The sequence below is a fragment of the Anguilla rostrata genome, chromosome 6 (assembly GCF_018555375.3).
Source record: "Anguilla rostrata isolate EN2019 chromosome 6, ASM1855537v3, whole genome shotgun sequence".
In the NCBI taxonomy this organism is placed as follows: domain Eukaryota; kingdom Metazoa; phylum Chordata; class Actinopteri; order Anguilliformes; family Anguillidae; genus Anguilla; species Anguilla rostrata.
Genome location: NC_057938.1, coordinates 49,148,186 through 49,169,753, shown reverse-complemented (window position 1 = coordinate 49,169,753; position 21,568 = coordinate 49,148,186). Strand labels below are relative to the sequence as shown.

At 44.8% G+C, this 21,568-nt stretch overlaps 1 protein-coding gene across 2 annotated transcripts in view; it reads left to right on the top strand.

Moving 5' to 3' along the window:
- The first annotated feature begins 1,230 nt into the window (after positions 1-1,230).
- Positions 1,231-21,568, top strand: part of cnih3 (cornichon family AMPA receptor auxiliary protein 3) — a 33,507-nt gene continuing 13,169 nt past the window's right edge. The window contains exons 1-3 of one of the 2 annotated variants that reach the window (XM_064340264.1): positions 1,231-1,935; positions 9,154-9,222; positions 14,334-14,381. In XM_064340264.1, the coding sequence (XP_064196334.1) occupies positions 1,855-1,935; positions 9,154-9,222; positions 14,334-14,381 (198 nt within the window). In that variant the 5' untranslated portion in view covers positions 1,231-1,854. The remainder of the gene's footprint in view (positions 1,936-9,153; positions 9,223-14,333; positions 14,382-21,568) is intronic. The other variant, XM_064340263.1, reaches the window with a different exon arrangement.

Here is a 21,568-nt window from a genome sequence, read left to right as displayed (position 1 = left end):
ATTTTCACCGTGGTGAAATAATGAGGATGTCCCATTTAGAGCGCCGATGTAAAGCTCCCAAAGTCCCGGCTCGGTCCTAAGATCGTTAAGAAGAGGGTCTCTGAAGAACACTGTGTGCCTGCCGCTCACACCGTCAGAACCAAGTCATTGGGGTATGCGCCAGTGCCACAGGCTTCATGCTGAGATTGGACAGCTTGACAGAACTTCAGGAAAAAAAAAAAAAAAAAAAGTTAAATGACCGAAAAAAAGTTGGTTTTTTTTGTACCGTTCCTTTATTTGCCGTGAGTCATGCTTTTTTTAACAAAGTTTTGGTGGAGAAAAGTTTACTTTTTTTTTTTTTTCCTTCACTTATAAGAATTGGCTTTAAAAATTAACATCCAGAGCAGTTCTTAAGATTTTAGGCGCTCTTTTAAAATAAACAAAATGTTTTGTTTTTCTGCTTTACGTGGAATTTGTTAGGACTCTGGCCTAAGTGTACATGAACTGCATGCGTATCTTGAAATCATACATCCACCCCCATATGGGCCTCTTTACAAGGAAATCACACGTGTTCAAAAACCACATGTGAACACCCAACATGTGAAGAGTACACATGTGAACTATAAAAATAATCCCACTTCTAAGATGAGAGCAGGAAAAGGTAACCTGTGCAGTTCACATTTTAAAAAGCCAGTGATGTGTGAAAATGAGGAATTTCACATGATTTCATGTCACATATTTTGTTTCCACATGTTGGAATTTTTATTCACATGAGGAAAAGGTCAATCACATATGAAAAGGTCCAGTTCACATGTAACATTTGCACATGTGAATATTTTAACTCACATGTGAAATTGTGATTTTGTTTGGGTGCTCAGCGGTAACTTAACTTATGCTAGGTCTGTGAGTGCAATAGCAAAGATTTCCGAATGCAATCAGGATACAATCCCAATGGGATATGTGTGGGATTTTACAACCACTTAATGACCCACAGTGAAGATATGAGCCAGGAATAAGAAAGAACAAGAGCCAATGTGTAATTTGTTCGCAATTTACAAAATAGTAGAGGTTTAGAAGTTCGCAAATTTAAAGCCCTTCGACAAAAAAAACTTTCGCGAATGAGAGCATCAAAGCCTGGATAGGCTACAGTCACACTGCTTTCATCTAAGCTTCTGGGAAATACGTTTTTATCCAACTGATGAAACTACATGCAAGTAAAGCGTCACCCAGTCGTTTTTTTATGCATATGATAAAGCAGAATGGTAGTTATTCTGGAGAGGGATATTGAAGAGGTGTAGAAGTTACTGCCACTTTAAATCCACCTGTTGGGAGACACCGCCTGCGCCTTTTGTGGAGTGGATCTATAGGTTAATCGTGTTTTGAGGGGAGCGCTTATTACCTGTTATGTCGCCTGGAGAGAGTTGCTGAGCTCGTGTTTAAAATCTCTCGTGGCGCCACTTTGTCGTGTCGCAGAATGGATTACCTGTGTCTGTCAGCTACAGTCCGCGTCTCCGGACTGCCCTAGAGTACTGTACAGCGTCTTGTGGATCGCATCGCATCTACTTCGGGGATATTATCGTGACCGATGTGTTTTGAGAAGATAGCCATTTCCTCCTTTTTCTATGTCCCTATTTACACACACCGCGCTTTCTTCGAATATTGCCATTATGCCGAAGCTTATTATGGGAGCCGTCTGGTTTTGAAACACGGCGTTTAAAGAGTGAAACTTGCGCACCCTTCGCTGGAGACGATCTGCAACAAATTGTTGCAAACGTTTAGAAGACGATGCTCGATTTGTCTATTGTCGGTGTTGCGCCCTAATTTCCAGTTTTCCCTCTGAATCATCTCTGGGAAAATTTCCACGGGTTAATTTAAATGATGTTTACTTTTGCTGCCTTCTGCTACATGCTCTCGTTGGTTCTCTGCGCCTCGTTGATCTTCTTTGCAATTTGGCACGTAAGTGTAAATTTTACTTCCTCCTTCCTCCTCCTCAATAACGTTTTAATTGATATGCTGCATAAAGGTAGCTATGCACATTTGATGTATTTGGACAGGAATTTTGGACTCCCTGCTGTAGTCTTAATGTGTCATATTAATATATGTTAATCTATTTCTAGGCTTCGCACCCTTCTAACGCTGTCTTTTTTCTCCTTAATACTCTCTTGACTGAAAGCAGCATACGCTGCATAAATTTGACTTTTAGTTCTGTTATGAAAATCCAGCTGGGTGCAGGATAAGGCAGATAACCTACATTCCATTTTGCTGGGATATATACAACACAAGATGTATTTATTTTTGTTTTAGTTTTTTTACTAAGTGGTTTGTATTTTGTGTGTAAGACCAGCACTCTGTTTTTGAAGTATTTTGAGAGACCTTTTGAGGCTTGCTGAGCTGTCTGTCTGGTTTTTAGCTATAGATCTCGTGGCGCATTCCCTCTCTTGATCAAAACTTTAACGTGGCGAGTTATTTTTAAAATGCCTGTGTCGCTGCTTAGTTTATACGTGCGCTTCCCATTTAAAATGGTAAATAAACATTTGCACATGGGGGAAAAAAATCTATCTTTTATTACTAAGCAAGTGTAATACTTAATGTACTGACACACCTGACACTTGCTCAAAATCCTCAAAACGATGTGACAATCCAATCCAGCGCTAGTGTTGCATGATTGATTGTAAAGGCAGGGTTGGTGTTTTTTTTATCATATCACTGTATCGTTTCAGTACGTTTCTCTGTTGTCCATTGGCAGAACAAAGTAGTGAGAAAACGTATCTCGGGAGTCTGACATTTTTTGCAACGTCGAGTCACAAAGAACAGCAATGCCCCCTTTTCAAAGTACCTTGATAGAGCTCCCACGCTGGGGCGGGCGAGGGCTGGTGGTGGGAGGGGGATTGTTCCTTGTGTTCCAGGCCTCCCTCTGCGTAGCAACAGACCTGGAAAAAAATCTGACACTGGCATTTATCACCGTGTCATTTACGTGGTGCTGAATTCGGAGGAGGGCAGCACCGTTCTGCGCGTGCAGCTGCTGCCACGAGAAGGATGGCACACATTTTATCCTTAAACGCGATTATTACCTCCTTTATCGGTTACTCTCTAACCTTGGAATATAAACCGAGTTTCTTCGTTTAAGTCACGCAAGCGCAGACTGTACTTTTGAAAAGCGGCTGTCCCCGTGGCTCGTGCCTTCTAAAGGGAATTACGCGGTCATTTGGCAGGCTTCCCCTCTTTAAAAACTACATTAAATGAGTGAACCGCGACCATGGTATTTACTGGAGGGACGATAGCTGTGAAATATGCTGACATAACAAACTGCGTACACTGTTCTGATTCTGCACAGTTGAGTAATTTTTAATCCCCGACACGCTGCTCTGTTACACGCAAAATTGTAATAGATTTTTCATTTTGTTTTGCATTTTTCATGGAGCACATGGTTGTCTGCGGTGTTGTATATAAATGGATGCATTCAGCTCTGCTGGGGCAGCAAGAAGTACTTACAGAATGTTTATTGATGACAAGTTATGTCATTAATAACTCCCGGGGAACACCCAGTCATGTCACATGAATTATGACTGCTGTGTCAGAAACTGGACTGATGGATTACGCTCATTAAGCAGGGATGTCCAACAACACGTCACTGTCTTTTTCGCTTCAATGATGTGTGTTAGGAGGTGTGTGTGTGTGTGTGTGCATGCATGCATGTTTGTGTGTGTGTGTGTGTTTATATGTGTTTGTGTGTGTGTGCGCATGCATGCTTGTGTGTGTGTTTATATGTGCCGTGTGTGTGTGTGTGTGCATGCATGCATGTTTGTGTGTGTGTTTATATGTGGTGTGAGTGTGTGCACATGCATGCTTGTGTGTGTGTTCATATGTGTCGTGTGTGTGTGCATGCTTGTGTGTGTGTTTATCTGTGTGTGTGTGTGTGTGTGTATGTTTTCATATGTGCTTTTGTGTGTGTCTGGCTGTGAAGTATCAACAGTATATCTTGACGGTATGTCACTCCTTAGAGACTGAGAGAGCGAGAGAGAGAGCACTCTCATTGGCAATAAATAGCTTTGAGGCAATGAGGACATAAGGAGAAGTGTGTTGCTGTGTGCTTCATGCTCGGCTCAGTGCTCTGGCTGAAAGTCCTCACCCACTGGCCATGTACAGCCCACATACAAACACACATCATTAGTACGCCTTACATACTGTTTATCAGGACCTTGTGATTTATATTTAACAAAAAAAAAACCTCTGGCAAGGACGTAATTAAGAAGCTCGTCATTCTAAGGGACATACGTTAAGATAACACCCCCCCCACTCACACAGTCACTCAGCTGGCACATGGTGTTCCTGCTATATTCCCGTTGGCGATGTGAGACGCACACAGGCGCATTAGCGATCTGCGAAACAGCCATCGTCGGCGTCTCTCTTCGATCCGCCTCTCGACTCGGAGCCGGTCGCTGGCAAGCTGTTGCTCTCGACGGCGTCTGATGTCATCGGGGAGCGTGAGCAAAACCGGCCGTTTCGCGGCTCCTCTGGTCCTCGGCTGCGCGCGACACCGTGTCCTCTGGCCCGAGCGGAGGCCTTCGTTAGAGCCTCGGGATTCGTCACAATCTCACGATGAGCGGGTGTGTGTGATTAAGGCTCTGGAGGCAGCTGCCTAAGTTGGACACGTGTGGCGTTTCCAAAGTTTCGTTCCGATGAGCAAGGAACTGCATGAAATTTTATAATTGGGGGGGAAAAAAAAAAACATGAAAACGGAGCGTCTGGTATCTTGTTTCTGAGAGAGAAAAGTGTGCGTGTGAGGTGTGAGAAAGAGGGAGAGAGTGAGAGCGATGAAATGACAAAGAGCTTCGTTTAATTACAGTGAGTATCACAGAAAAGTTCTGTAGTACAATAACCTGTATATTACAGACTTTAGAATCAAAGTTTCCGAAGGCAGATTATATGGTTCATTGCTGACAAAGTGAAGTCGGATGATTGTGTAACTTTCGTTTCTACTTGTAATAGTTTAGCTGCTTAACCTGTTGTACTGCACATTGATATTTTAAAGAATGCTCTTTAGTTAAAGACATTAATGATGCTTATAAATTGAAACTGTCTTCCGTTTGCTTCTCTGTATCCATCTACCTGTCCATTGGAAGGAATAGTGCCCTTTCAGTTTTCATTTCAGGATATTTTAGATACTTACAGGAGTTTCTGATGACTTGCTGGCTTTGTAATGGTATTGGGGCTTTCAGTGGTTTGTGGTCTAGAGCAGGGGTACTCAAATATGGCCCTGGAAACCAGTAAGTGCTGCTGGCTTTCAATCCTCTTCTCTAATCGGGGATTGATTTAACCTGACGCGCCAGGTGGGTGTAATCTCTGGCCCATTAGAGACATTATTGGACTACAGACTATCAGGCAGAAGAGAAAAACCAGCAGTACTGCTGCCATTGAGGGCCAGATTTGAGTACCCCTGATCTAAAGCAAGGTGGAAAATTGTATATTCAAAGCTTATGGGTTTCATAGCTAGATGAAGCATTAGACCTTAGTGTAGTAATATGCCCACAATGCGGAATAATATAACTACCATGCTGTCTGTAGTTAGGAGTCCAACAGGGAAACGCACAATTAACCATGATGTGCCACCCAGGAGGGTTCTGGTTCTGGTTCTGTAGGCCAGGTTTCCATCTGGAAAGCTTTCCCCTAACGCACCATAAAAGAGAGACTCCTCTGGTCAATGATGTCATTACAGTCACCTCTGGGCATGCTCCTGAAGATGTGCAGGCCCCTGGTGCCATGGTTACACAGCTCAGCCGGTGGACCACAGAATGAAATGAAGCAGCGGCTGGTTACATATGTGTTCCAGGGGACGTGAATGCCCCTCTGTGACATCACAAACTGACTATGCTGTCACAGCAGCGGAACAGCAGCCTCACAAGTGTGAAATGGCCATTCAGATCTAGGGTTTAAAAAAAGGGATGCAGATCCTAACAAATTGTTCAGTAAATTGGGAAGATGTAGATTTTCAATTCAGACAATCAGGCCTACAGTGAAAGATGAAACAAATGTGGGGTTTGGGGGGTGGGGGTGGGGGGTGGAATGTGTTAAACTGTTTGCTGATATAAACATAAAGCACCTGCAGCTCAGACAGGAAATGCAGATCAATAGATGATTATTCCATGTGGTCTGGGGGGTCACATTGCAGTGCATGTGGTTTATCACACTGAGACTTCAGCCGAGCGTCTTAAGTCCTGTTAAAATAAAGCACTGTGAGAGCCTTTACCTGTCAAGCCAAGCAGTAATTTTGCCAGGAGCTAGCAGCACAATTGGTGCCATTTACCAAAATGTACTCTTATATTGACTTTATTGATTTTAGTGGTTAATTGTACACCATATCTCCTCTACAGTAATGACACGCATTCAAGCTGAATTGCAGCAGCCATGTGTTTTCCCTTTATTTGCATTTATTGCATTTTAGTTCTCCTTCCCATTGTATCTTGGGCTTGACCTAAACTGGTAGACCATAAAGTGATGTGTACTAAAATAAAATTATACTAGAACTGTGTGCCCATGCAATTGGGTCCTCCTAAGAGGCATATGATCTGGCATATGTGACTGTCTCTCACAGCAAATGTATTGCTCAACCCTGAAGTTCTTTTCTGGAACAGATTGATAACCCTTCCCATTAGAACTTATACAATATGTTTACAATAAAATATTAAATAGTCTATGTTACATAATTGTTTCATATAAGAACACTTTTTACATGAAGGTTCCTTTTGTTCATTGTTTTGCAGGATCTGTTATAGAGAAGATTGTGCTTACCCCTTAATAAATGAGTTATAACTGCTTATATAACTTCAATTACTGCTGTAAAGCATTAGTTGAGTTGTTTTGCGGTCTTTCCTAGTAAAGTCATTTAAAACTGGGACGTTAATAAGGTATTTTAATACAGTTTAAAGATGTTCATGCTCAGTTAATGTTTGCTTAATATGTTACACTTAACAATTTTGACTTTAACACAAATACCTCACCATCTTGTGCTCTAATATAGAGAAAATGTCTCGAAAATGCCTAAATTAATTTCAAAACAAACTGTCAGATATTTCCATGTTTTTTCAGCTTTCTGGTATCTTAAAAAGAAAATGTGTTTTGTACTGTATGCCAGGCGTACCATGATAAGCTATTTACTCTAGACTTAGGGAATGGCGCTCAGTATTTTCACGTGTGATGTTGAGAAGTACCACAGCGCACGGCATTAATTATAGCAGGCAGCAAACGAAACGGAGGGGGTTTTCATGTGATCGCTTGCCAGCCGGAGGCATTGTGCTTGTGAGATTTATCCCCCAAAGCAAAAAAAAAAAAAAGAAAAAAGAAAAAAAAAACCATTACCATGGTCTCTCGGCGGTGCCAAGACACACACAGATGTTAGCGTGCTCACACCGAGGCATTCGCGAGCGGCCCGTCTTTTAAGTGGCATTTCTGACAAAGCATCACTCAGAATTCAGCCCCAACGCAAGAGCCATTAAGTGGCGCGTCGGTTTGGCACCGTTTGTCAGCGTTCAATTCTTTTTTTTTTTTTTTTAAACTTCAGGATGTCAACGGGAGTAATCCCCCCTGAATGTGCGGTTCTGCGGTGTAGTCTGGAAGTCCTCCGGTCTGTGGCACGCAGTCCTCTTGGATTGGCTACGGCGTCTGGGTTTTCCAGTTGTGAGTGATTTGCGCAGAGCTGTTTGTAGCTTAGGCTGAGGGAAAATGCAGGAGCCGCGTGATTACAATTGTTTGTGCACATTTGTGCTCGTACATTGGCCTGAGCAACTGTCTTTTTTGTTCAGCTGTTCAAGGTGGTCTCTTGTGATTCCGCACCTTCATGAATAAAACAGGAGAGCCACTTCATTATTTATGTGCCAGTTGGTATTGTCGGTTATTTTGTTCTTTCACTGACATTATACACACACAGGCTATTGTCTTCATTAATGTGTGAACACATCACGTTGTTACGGGATGAATATCACAAGCTCCAGCTTCTCGTTGTAGCCGTGGGCACGGGCTAGTAGAAGCATCTTAAAAGGGAGTGTTCACTGACCCATGGACACAGATTTTATTTTTATTTATTTATTTATTTATTTTTTTGTGTGGCTTTTATGCCAGCAAAAGAGGTACAGGAAACAAACCTGAATCAAAGAGCAAAAACAGAAACCAAGGCAGGCTACTCTGCCCATATAAAGTAAAAATGCCTTTCATGTATCGAAACAATAAAATACCCCCAGCTACATGGCCTTCATCAGGGAGTGAACGAGAGCTGCAGAACAATGGTGTTAATTTGGCAAACGATAAGCCTCAATTAGCTACACGTCCGTCAAAAGCAATTGGCGGAGGTGTGGTTAACATGTTCACCTGTAGAATTAACTTGTCTTTCAAAAAGCTCCAGAGTAGTGAATTACACGCAGGTATGACAAACCATGCCTCAATATGGCAAATACTGGGGGGTGAGGGGGGGGGGGGTGGTGGAATGAGGAGAGGAAAAAAAACCCTTGGAAAGGTGGCAACATGTTTGTGATCTGCTGTGACGCCCGTCGAATGATATTATCGACAGGATGTTCACGCCTTCCCCTGTGTTTACAAAAAGGACAGTTCTAAGTTAAGATTCCTGTGTCAGAGGTACTGTGCATTGACAGGGTGCAAGAGTACAGTGCAGAGTGCAGTCTGGCTGCAGGGTATTGCTACTGTGCTTTGTCCTAAAACGCGAGGTAGAACCTGGCGCCTGGCTCTTCTTTATCTTCCTCTTCTGCCGCTGCTGTTGTTTTCCTCAGCGATTGCCTGAGCTAGGATCCCATCCGTTTCTCCTTTCATTAGACACCCCTGGATCCCCGCTGTCTGCTGTACCGTACGCGACTGTACAGACGTTAACGTCAAGGATTGCCGTTGCCGGGGATTTCTGTCTCATTACCGCCACCGCTTCTGCTGCCGCCGCCGTCGCCACGGCGATTTGAATTGTTTATGGTCCGCTCCATTGGTTGCGTACCGCGCTCCCGGCTCGGAGAGGTGAATTTGAGACGAATCAGAGGTGAACGAAGACGCCGCGTTCAGGCGGTTCTCTTCCCTCTCAGAGGGAAACCAAAGCTGGCATTTCACTCTTCCAGCAGGCTAACTCTCTGTCCTCTTCCTTTCCCCCCCCCCTCTCTCTCTCTCTTTCTCTCTCTCTCTCAGATAACGGCCTTCGATGAGCTCCAAGCGGATTTCAAGGTCCCGATCGATCAGGGCAATCCACTTCACGCGGTTAGTAGTGGGGGGGGGGGGAATAAATAAATAAGGAAACCGAGTACGGCAGTTCTATTCTCCCGTCTACCTGTTCATGTAGGGGGGGGGGGGGGGGTGTGGTTAAGAAAGACCTTTGATCTGCTGGTGGAGGTGTCAGGTTTCAGGTGTGATTCCCCCCCCTCCTTCCACTTTTTCCAAATGCCTCTCCTCTCATCTACAGCAGGGCATGAATAATACAGAAGCCAGCTGTCTAAATGTCACTTATACCCCCCCCCCCCCCCCCCATCCTCCCGAAGAAGCACCAGCACAGTCCTGACAAATGACTGGCTAACAGGGTATGGGGGGGGGGCATGCTATCTACTGTGGAAAAATTGGGGGCTGTGGAGGGGACGTGCCCCCATCTCTGCCAAAGCGAAAAATGCATTTGCCGACGCCGGGTTATTTGAAAGAGGGCTTCCATCATTAGAGGCCCTCACCACAATCACAGTCTGGGCCTGCAGTGACCAGGGGGGGGGGCTCCTGGGGGAAAGGAGGGGGGGGGGGGCTCCTGGGGGAAAGGGGGGGGGGAGAGCAGGGTGGATGCGATTGGCTCCATCCTGCCAGGGGTAGGAATGCATTTGGAACAGCTGGGTTTGTTTGTGCGACTGGCGCGTCGGTTGCTCCCAACAGCGCCGGGCAACCCAGCGCCATCAGCGGTGAAAAGATGCGCGTCGTTTAAATAAATTGAAACAATCACTACTGGTGGCTGTCCCTGGCAGTCAATTAAAAAAAATAAATTAAAAAAAAAAACAACACCAGGTTGCGCTCATTACCTCGTGCTGAATAATCGATGAGCCTGAGCGACCTTACGCAGTACAGTTCTCAGTGTTAAATGAACTCTTGCAGAGTACAGACGGTCCCTGTTGGACTCGTACACATTCGGGCTTGAGCTGAAGCAACACTGAGGGCATTTCACTGCGTAGTGCCGAGGCTCGAAGAACACGTGGTTAACATTTCTTTAAAGCTAGCCCGTTGGTTAGCCCGCATCAAGATCCCACGCTGCTCTGCTCTCCATTCCCCCCCCACCCACCCCAGCACATACACTACCTTCTCTATCCCTGCATTAGGACTGGGAGGGGGGGAGAAGGGGGAGATTGATCACTTCCCCCCCCCGCTGATCTCACCACCCGACCTTCTTACCTTCTGCGCCGGGGCAGGCTAATTAGCGCCGCCTGTCAGCCGGGCTGCTCTCCGGAAGCCAGAGTGCATCCTGGGAGCTCTCGGCGGGGGGTGCCGGAGCAGGCTGATTTAGCCGCTCGCTCCGGCGCCAGACACGCCGGGCGCGTGCGCGCGCGTTAAAGAGCGATCGTTCTTTTTTTTTAAAAAAAAGGGCCGTCTGCGCTCGTACTGCGCAGATGCGCTCGCATCTGCGGGGTCGGTCAGATTCGCTGCGCAGTACCCGTATCCCCTGTGTCAGTGTTAGCGGTTATGGAGGGAGAGGGTGCACCGGGACATTCCCCTACATCGCTCTCTGGGCTCAGAGAACGTGCTCGCCTGCAGACGCTGTGGTGGAATACGGAATCTTCTCCGTGTTCCGTCCTCCCCGAGGGTTCTGTCTGAGCTCGGGGTGGTTCTGAAGCTTCTGTCGGCTCTGGAGCAGTGAGCTAGCATATTAAATACGGAGTGTTTCCGCAGAAAAAAATGTGTGCCCTTTACAACGTACATGAATGCATGTCATAAACGATGACCGTGTTCCATGTTGGTAAAAGTTATGGCTTTATCGTGCTCTGCCTATTGTAAAATTTTAATAGCTACTCCGATTGCCATTGTCTAAATTTTCCAGTTTGGATTGATTTGCCTGTTAATCGTGCAATAGCCCTTTTCCCAGTACTGATACAGAACAATGATTTTCCTCCACTGAATTATCAACGACCCTGTTATAAACCGTGGCAATATTAATTTGTGCCACCTCATAAACCTCAATGTTTTTTAAAATCATTTCAGTGGAAGAGATCAAGCATGCATTTTCAATGTGCTTGACAATATGGAAATGAACCTGTTGTATGTTGTACCTTGTAAATGGGTCTGTAGCACTTGTTCAATATTGTGTAGTAGGTCATTCCAGCTTCATCACCTTAAGAGTGAAGTGCATTTAGGTTATGAGTTGCTTTCCTGGATACACATTTTATTAATGCTCTCTGGCCATTCCCATGCTGAGAGAACACAGAAGGTTTGACTTGACTGACTGCTTTTTCTCGTATGCTGTGGTTACCTGTGCCTGGAAATTCAGCATTTGGGGTAGGCTCTCTCAGACCAGTCCGATAAAACACAAATAGATCAGCCGACACTGCAGATCCTTCTTATCTATCTGCATTAGCATACCGCATCAACCAGCCCCATAACCACAGTATATCAACCAGACCCATAAACAGAGTAACAACTCCATACTGTATCAACCAAATCCACACCCCCTAGTAATATCTGTATACTGTATCAACCATACCCATAGCCACAGTAACAACTCTGCCCTATATCAACCAAATCAACACCTATAATACAATAAACATACAATCAGACCCATAACCACAGTAGCAAGTCCATAATGTATCAAACAAACACACACCCATACTAATATACATATACTGTATCAACCAGACCCACACCCACAATAACAACATCACACTGTATCAACCAGACCCACACCCTAAAATGTCCCCTTTTTAGGAAACTGCATCAGATTTTAATGAGATTTGGCAGCTGATGGCCTCTCCCAGAGGGCTCCAAGGTACTTAATAGCACACTGTGCAGTGTAATATGGAGCATCCTCTCTTTACCCAGCTCTAGTGTGTCTGTTCAGTCCAATAAACACTGGCTGGGAAGCACAACATGCACTTGTCCTTCCCTGGAGAGAAGCTGCAGGCTCCAGTTTGAAGGTCAAGTAGAATGTTGAGGGGAGGGGTCCTTTTTCTTTCGGTTGGTGTTAATTAGCTGTCCGTGATTCGCCTGCCAAAAAAATGCTCTTTTTTGTTGTTGTTTTTATTTTTTAAAATTTTTTTACAGTACTGCACAACTTGTATGTCAACTGAATTGTCCCCGACTAACATTTCAAAGTGAATTTGGTCTAATTGCTCGCTAAATATACACGTTGATATGTCGGCTGCTCCTGGAATATATCTGCATCATGGCCTTGTTCAAAAGCAAACAAGAAAATCTGAAGAAAACAAAACATGTCACACGCTCAGATTTGATTAAAGTTGGTGTAGGTCGAAAATAAGTGCAGCATATTTTATCGTGTGCTGCTTTTGTAAGACTTGCTCAGATGAAACACCAGTGCAGGGTGGAGGCTGGGAATTGGAATGGGTTCAATCAAAGTTTACCTCTCACTAACTGTCAAAAGGAATTCAACAGTAGCATTCTCAGCACTAGCGATACAATTCCTTTCCTTTTCCCTTGTCTTTCTCTATTATTTCCCTGCTTCTGTTAAATTTGCAGTTTTTCCTCAAACGCCTAAACGCTGCAACTGGATCTGTAGACACAGTGAAAAGCGAGTGCCATTATGCTGTGCTGTTTCAGCAAGCCTACGAGAGCTTTTCGCTTGTTTTCACTCCGATTTAAATTCTTACAAATGTTTTCTCAAAACACTTCACACGCACAAACACGCACACACACGTGTTCAGAGTGCATTCACCGGAAATGTGCATTTTGCTACTTCAGATCTTTAAGAATTGAGAAGAAATCAGCGACCCAGTCATTAGTGTACACAGTAAAATGTCCAGTGATAATTCAACTGTAATACAGTACATGTGAGTCCATGTGAGTTGATTAAACACTGAGCATATTAATGTGTATGGGGCACTTTGTATTTTTTTATTTTTTTTTTTGGGATAAACAGAAGAAAGCCTTTGCTTGAGGGGAAATTAACAGTGAACTGTACAATGTGTTTCAACAGTCTTACCTCTGATTTAAGCCCTCTTTACCTCTTACATTACATATTACATTATTTAGAAGCTTAGTCCAGCGGTATGAATAATGAACTGTGTCAGATGAAGTGTTTCCTTCTTGGGGATTTATTATTTTTTTAAGAATTGCAATTAAATATGCATGTTCGGACTTCATTAATAGAGCCTTTCAAAGCGGAGTTCCCCCCTACTGCCAGAGCACGTCAGGCAGAACGCTTTAGGAGAGTTCCGGGCTGTTCCCTGCTCCTTGTTACCCACATTCCATTTATTTATATTTATTCAGTCTTCCACATTAAAGCAAAATAATATTTTCCCCCTCTAATGCTTGGCTACAGTTCACAGCAGCTGAGAAACAGAGTACAAATAAAGAAAGAAATAAATAAAAGGCTAGTGGAAGAAAGGAATTTGTTGTTAACATGGGAGGATGTCTAACCCTGGCAATGCTAAAAATAGGTCTCATGACAATTTGGCCTACAAAATAATGGAGGCAACAGAGTCAAAGCTGAGGCCATGTTTGTAAACTTCACGGCGGGAAAAATCCTGAAAGAGCTTTGTCTCTGTTTGAGACATTTTGCCGGGCCCATTCCCTGACAGTAGTCGTCTAAACGCGGCGCTCGATGTCGCCGGCGTTTCTGCCGCTCTGTAATCCCACAAGGGGCGAAAACGAGCGGCCGTTAGCTGTGGTTAAGACAGCGGCCCAACAGCGCTGCAGGCGGCGGATGGCAGTTGGGCGACGGCAGTTGGAGGGACGGCAGCGTTAGCGTCTCGTCTGAGGCGGGAAACGGTTCCCCCGCTGCCTGCTGCCTGCCTCAAAACATATTACAGCAGCGTTTGTTTTTTTTCTTCCAAAAGCCACTTGCTTGTCAACTGCAAGACTAAATAAATAAATAAATATATAATATACTTAGGAAGGTCACTGTAACTGCACGTTTTTCTGTCGCTCCGAGCGGCACACCAGTTTGAGGTGCCATTAATGAGACTTCTTGTAGTTTCCCAGCATTCCTTGTGCCTTAATTACCTTTGGCTCAGGCCCTGAATTAATGATGCGGGAGCAGATTGCCACCTTGTAGTGTTACATGTATGTGTGGGTTTTGCATGTGCCCTTTGTCTCTGGGGTATTAACTCTTTGCCGGGGTATTAACTCTTCGCTGGGGTATTAACTCTTTGCTCCTCCTCCTGTTTGTCTTCCAGCGGGAGAGGCTCAGGAACATCGAGCGGATCTGCTTCCTCCTGCGAAAGGTAACCGTGATCGCAGATCCCGCCCTCCGTTCGCACGGACAGCTGGCTTGGCCAATCGAGAGCAGCCAGCTGAGTGGGGTGGTGGATGTGAATCATTCGTGTTTCCGAGTGGCAGGGTTTGCAGATTCAACTGGTGAACCACAAATGCAAATGAGTCACATGACATCTGTTTCTGTTTTATGTTAAGTGAACCTTTTTACTAACCTGCTGTACAAGCTACTGTTGTGCATCCATATTAGCCGATATCTTGCCTTTCACAGACAAGAATAATGATCTCAATATCATGGAGAGAAACATCCATTTCATGGTTAAATGCAGGGTGAACAATATTAGGTTATATATAAAGCTAACGAGGGAGTTCTGTAATGGGTCTGAATGTTCATTACTATAATATTCAGCCCCACTCCATTAATATAATATTACATGATAATAGAATATGTTGCTGCTGGACCATCATATTATGTCTGGTTACACTGTAGACTGTTCAGTGTTAAATCAACTCTCTCTCTCTCTCTCTCTCTCTCTCTCTCTCACACACACACACACACAACACGCAACACACACACACACATACACACACGTACACACACTCCCTTTCCCTCTCCCTCTGTCTCTCTCTGAGTCTTGTCCTAGTTGTGCTGTCTTCTGTCTTCCCGTTTTTACATGCTACTGAAACTCACCCTGATAATATTCATCATGTGATTGCAGTCTTTCCTGCTGAAGTGAGAGTGAAACATGGGCTGGTGCGTATGCATCACACGACATCCCTAAATCCTCTCCAGGCATTTTAGCGAGTGGGGTCCTGTCGGAGGAAACCGGGTCTGCAATGCTAGAGAATTTGGGAATGCCCAAAGTTTTCGACATTGATAATTTATCAATTGCCTGGAGACACAGAAACCACCCCCTCCCCAATAAATTAATAATGTGGCCGGATGAGCAATGTGATCTAGTTATTATTCTATTCTGAAGCGGAACAGAAAAAAACGCTGAGCAAGCGAAGCATTGGAGAAATTGATTTTTAAAAATGATTTTTTTTTTTTAAATGAATGTAGACCTGTGCATCCTTAATGAGTCAGCCTGCACGGAACGAGGCGTTTGATTAGCGTTAGCTTTGATCTTAGCTGTCGTCTCTGCGGGACCTGATGAACCTTGGAGACGCCAGGGCCGGTTACGATTCTGAAGCAGCGCGGCATCAATCTGGCGTGTGTTTCGGAGGCCCGTCTGTCCGCGCGGCCGCCCGGTACCTGTATTTCTGGCTTCCGGCCCTCCGCGTGGCCGCCCGGTACCTGTATTTCTGGCTTCCGGCCCTCCGCGTGGCCGTTGGCCCTGGGGAGGTCAGGCTTGTCATCCTCTGTTTATCTGCTAAATACAGCCTGCGGCCCGTGTCACATAGAGGGGATGGGGGCGGGGGGCCAGGGGGGAGCTGGAGAGGTGGGAGTGGGGGGGGGCGTGGGGGGGGGGGCAGCAGTGTCCTTGCCAGAATGACCCACGCAGCACATGTGTGCCCTGTTGTTTCAGCTTTCCCTGAATCCGCGGCGGCATCCAAACACAGTGCATCGCTCGTTTGAAGGAGCTTCTGTTGTCTTTCACCCAGGCACGAGACACGTTTCTTTTCAAAAACAATCTCAGTACCTGAAAACTTCATTTATCTCAAATATTTTTAATTGCTCTTCTTTTCTTTGCTTTCTTCCCTCCTAGTCTCGGGTACAGAAACATACTGTATAGCCGTTGTCGTCTGTGTTGATTCACAGAATGATGTATTTGCATTGCGTTTGTGATGCAGCGTATGCCTTGCAAACCTAAAATCCTGGCAAGCGAGCTAGTCCAGGCTTGGTTCTGCTGTGAATATCATTCATAAAGGTACATGTTGAATATGATCGATAAGTCATTTCAGAGGAATCGTATTCAATTCCAGGTGAATGGGTAGTTCAACATATTTTTGAATGATCAGATTTTCAAATAAATGCACAAAGATTAATAATGAAAGTCTCCTTGTGAACATGTCGTGTCCATATTGACAAATTCATGATTCCATCAGTCGAGTGAGAATCTGGATAGGCGGACAATGATATATGGCTTGAGGTTCACATTTTTTATGTGTAGTCTTCTCTCCCACCAGCAATAGACTGCCTCAGGTAGAAATTGCGGAACAGCTTCCAAGTTTCTACCTGAGAGTCTGTCCCTGGTTTCAACCTGAGTCAGCCCCTGGTCAAAGTAAACCTCCGAGTTGTCTATTATTGATTTCTATGATGTCATTTCTACCCAAGCCTTGCCCTGGTCGAAGTAAACCTCCGAGTTGTCTATTATTGATTTCTATGATGCAATTTCTACCCAAGCCTTGCCCAGGGCAAAGTAAAATTGAATGTGTTCATCCATCGTAGGGCAGTGTAGAATATGCTATCCCCTGTCCATCACACAATCACTGCATTCAGACGGTAGAGGTCATCTTGGCAGAGGTTATCTCGTTATCTCGAAACGACAACTTTTGTTATGTCGAGATGACAAGACGAACAGGTAGTGACCACGAGAAAACAACTTTTTTGCTATGTTGAGATCACAAGACGACAAGCGGTGATTTCAAGATAACGGGAACAAGGAAATAAATATTGCATGACCTCTACGAACTTCCGTAAAAAAAAAAAAAGTGTTTGTTGTGTCTTCCATTTTACACTGAGGGTTTTAACGTCAATTAAGTTGGCATTCTGGAGTGCTTCTTTAATTGCATTGTGTGGGCCCCAAAACAAAAATAAAATAACTTCTCAAAATTCTGCATTCTCAAAATGTGTGACAGCTTAAGGAAACAAACAACGAGCAGATCAAAGCTAACCAGCGTTAGAAAAGTGGAACCCTCCCCCTGTGGGTTTCTCTCCCAGGTACGGGAAATTGCCTTTTTTTTTACTTTTTTTTTTTTTTTACCGTCTGAATAATCACAGATTATGTAAAAGCGCTGGGCTTTAATCCTAGGCAGTAGCGGTGGGGAGAGAAAAAAATGTTTCATTTCTACTCAACAAGCAACTGACAGCCAGCTGCCAAGCAATTTAAATTAATATTAAACACAGGCTGTGTCATTGTCTCCTCCGCTCAGTAGTTTGTGCATTAGATTCCACTCAGCCTTGTGTGGCATTTCTTTTTTTTCATCGTATTTATAGATTCTTCAGCGGGAAATGCTCTTTTTCTACTTTGCTTATGGAGATGTATACATCTCCTTAGCATTACAGAACATTTACATATTCCCGCCAAAACACTCTCGGAATTCCCACAGGGAGTGAAAATTAATGTTGAAAATTGCATTCTGTATTTGTGTTCTGCATCCGTTAAAAAGTTTCTTGCATTTCCATATGGGAATGTAGGCATACACTACAGGGTGATCTGGACAGTTGTCTCTCTGTCCTTTGATTTCAAATGAAGTCATTTTACACTTTCGAGATTCAAAATTTAAAAAATCCAGGATAGCTGCTTTTCAGAAGCAAAGAGGCCTGGAGTCGCTCCAGCAGGCTGGTCTTCTGTATTGTATAGACAGTCCGATACGATCTAGCTTCAGAGTGAACAGGACCACAGCCCGGTCGACCAAAGAACCACTCATCTCGTCTCGTCCCACCACCCCCCATTTTTCCTCTCTGATTTCCTACTTCGTTCTGAAATTCAGAGTCTCGACAGAGCGGCGAAGGCCCGGTTGTTCTCCAGCGTCGGTGTCAAGGCGATTCTCCTCTCTCAGCCAATCGCGGTGGAGCGTTCAGCGGCGGCGGCGTCTCCCCCCGCGGCCGCTCGCCTTCCGCCCGCCGTGTTTGTTCTTCAAACGGGGGGAAGCCACGTTTTGATGTTTCAGTACAAAGGATTTTCCCGTTCCTTCCCCTCGCAGTGCGTGGTTTTTTCGCATTCATCTTTAAAGGCGTTAGCGGCGGCAGCACGATAGCGCTCGACAGGCCGGCGTGCGAGAGTCGCCTTCCCTGGGTTTCATGGGGAACGAGGGACGGAACGGAACGTAGCGTTCGCTTCCCCCGGCACCAGCGACGAGGCTTATGGGCTATGCGATATCAGCTGTCAATCATGCAGCACCAGTGGATACAAGTGTCACCGAGGCTTATAGACTTACAGCCAATGTGAAACGCATGCTAAACGTGGGCCTGGATAATGTTTTTTTTTTTCTTTCCGTCTTTGCTTCTTTAGACTGAATGTGGTGCATCTCAAATTTTCACGATGCCATCTGAATCTGGATTTGAGATTTCACTTTCCGAGCGTTTGCTCTCGCCTGGTTTGTGCCTTGTTTGCACGGATCTCATTTTCTCTGTTTCCTTCTGATTTTCCCTTCTTCGGTTGCCAGTTGCTATGACTAAACCGACGGAGAATGCGGAGCCACATTTTCACTTTCCGTCGTTTTTTCCCGAATCTAAAAATAAACATCTGCAGAATCCGAGCAGCGCACGCTACAGAAATAAATGCCTTTATTAAAAGCGGCGTATTAATGGATCCATTTTCATCATCTTCACTAGAGAGAGGGACAGAGAGAGCGAGAGACATGGGACTCGAAAAACACCCAAATGCAACACTCAGCTGAGACCTAAATAACACAATAAGGGCTGTTGTAGTGTTCATCTTTTGGCAAAGGCTAGGACACTTGTTCGGCCTGTTCTATTGTTAAATCGTAAATGGACCGCACATACAGAGTGCAGCTCCCTCTTCTCGGCCACTCAAAATGTCAAATGTTTACACCTTCGGTCTGATCGAATCTCGGTAATTGGAAACTCAGAAATGTCTCACGGTTTTTAACTGCGGGTACTCTTTGCTTGGTCGATGGTGGTTATTGTCAGAGTATATCGAGCTGCCCTCCTGGTCAGGTGTCCCTTGTCAAAAAAAGGTTCTATATCTCGGTGGGTTTGCCTGGTTGAATAAACGTTCAGTGGACCAATCGTTCGGATTTAGACCCATTGATTTCCGGTTCACCATCGGGGTTGGCTTCCTGAAGCAGCGGTTCTGCCTAACTAACCAAAAAACCTGCGCTTTTTCCATGTCGGTGCAGATTCCACATTGAGGCCTTGTCCCATTAGTTTTAGGCACCGGAACCTTCCGGAAGCAGAGCCCACGCCCCAGCGTTCGAGCAGAGTTCTCCACAGACGAGTTCTTTATAAGACACCAGACCCTTCCCAAAACACATCCCACGCCCTAGCGTTCTCCACAGATGAGTTCTTTATAAGACACCAGACCCTTCCCGAAGCAGAGCCCATGCCCCAGCTTTCGAGCAGCATTCCAAAAATGAGTCCTTACCTCGACGCCTCTCTCGCTCATGCACTGCTGCAATTTCTCGAGCTGGAAACAGAAAGATCTTGACGCTGCCTTCAGCAGAAACTTCCTTTTCCTTTAAACTGCCCAGGGCAGGGCGTGGGCATCCTCTGGGACTCAAACGCTTGCTGTTCTGTTACCCTGCTAGCGTGGATATCATGTACGGCATCAAGGAGTCTGGCAGCACTGCCGGGCTGGGCTTTGAATATGCATGAGAGGCTGAGATCACTGTGAACCGAAAAAGAGAGCTCTGATTGAACATCGCTGCTTATTAGCTCTGATGTAAATGCTAAACTGGCTTTTCAAAGATGAAACATTAAAAATTAAACACATGGAGCCTGGTTTTAAAAATAAATAAATAATAAAAAAATCTTCCAGGCTAGTATTACACACACAAAAAAAAAAATTCTACTCCAGTGTGTGCTTTAAAAAAAAAAAAAAAAAGAATTCCTGCAATGTTCTAGAACCTCCACTGCTTGTTACATCAGAATTAGAATGTTCGGCGGAGAAAAGGGTGAATGGCGGCTCTCCGCGTCTCATTTTCCCCTGTACGAGGGTGTGAAAGGGCCCCAGTCGCCCATTAGCTTGTCACCAGAGCGTCGGCCCGACGTGCCGGCAGCTGAGGTGTGACATTCGCCCCAACGAGCTTCGTGTCATCATTAGCGCCAATCTCGAAAAGACACAGTGCTCTCGATGATCGCTAAATTAAGGCAATTATCCGCCCTCCCCTACACCTACACCACCCCCCCAAATTCCTGCTTCCCCCTTCTCCCACCCCTTCATTTTCTACTCTAACCCCCCACCCCCGCCAGTGTCAACCAGCAGCCCCTTCATTCTTTAACCCTGAGTCCCAGGCTTGAGGGGTATTCCCACTACCCTGTGTATTCATCACGCCTGAGCTCTGGCAGATACCCTATACCATTCAAAGGGAAGTGTGTCGTGGAATTTAGCATTAATGGGCTGATGGGAGGTGTGGTCCTTAGCTCCTCAAACTGACTTCAAAATATGGAACTCTGGGTTGACCCGTTTTTTTAACAAACATGTGGGGTGATTCAGTAGCCAACCTCTAGTTCATTCTAAATGGTTTCCGACTTCATACTTCATTGTAGGTCCAGCTCCATCTTTAGTGAGGCTCTCGAGATGGTCGATGTTTGGCTCTGTTTGCTAGTTTTCAAAAAAACGGTTTAGTTTAGCGAAATTGCCCGTTCACTTCTTGGGGAAAAAAATGCACTGAATTGAACATGCGCTTGCATAACAAAACAGAAAGTACAGTACGTTCATTTGATATTGTGTCTCTCAGGAACAAGTGTCTTTTAAAGAGAAAATAAGTATAATCATTTGCTGCTCTTAATTATCGCCACTGTTGTAAGAAGAAAGACGGTAATTGGATACTAGAAGCTCTTTTGATCTCCGATGGCATAGAAAAAAAAAAATGTTGCCGCTAAAATGAGAACCACGGCCAGATTAATCCCAGCAACCAATGAGGCGGAGAACATTCAGTGTGGTACACGCCCATTTATATGTAAATTTCACATTTGTTCCCGAGGATTCTGTTGACTGTTTCTCTTTCTGTCATATTTCTGCAGAGCCTTGCGAACTCCTCTCACTATTGCCACTCCGCCATTGTAACGATGACTCTGGAGTTCTGTCGTTGCCGTGGCTCCCGCAAGACATTTAATTACCTGCTCTTTTCTACTGGAAGTTAATCAGAGTTGATTTCTATGGTGTGCGTGTGTGTTGTTATCGTCTATATTTAGAAACGGAACGTCCTTTGGAGTGTTGAATGAAATGTGAGAGAAATTTTGACACAAATGGTTTCAGCTTCTGAAGGAACTTGTGTGTTATGAAACATTTCTGAAGGACAATGCAAATTTTAAAAGTAAATGAAAGTTCAGATGAAAGTAGGACTG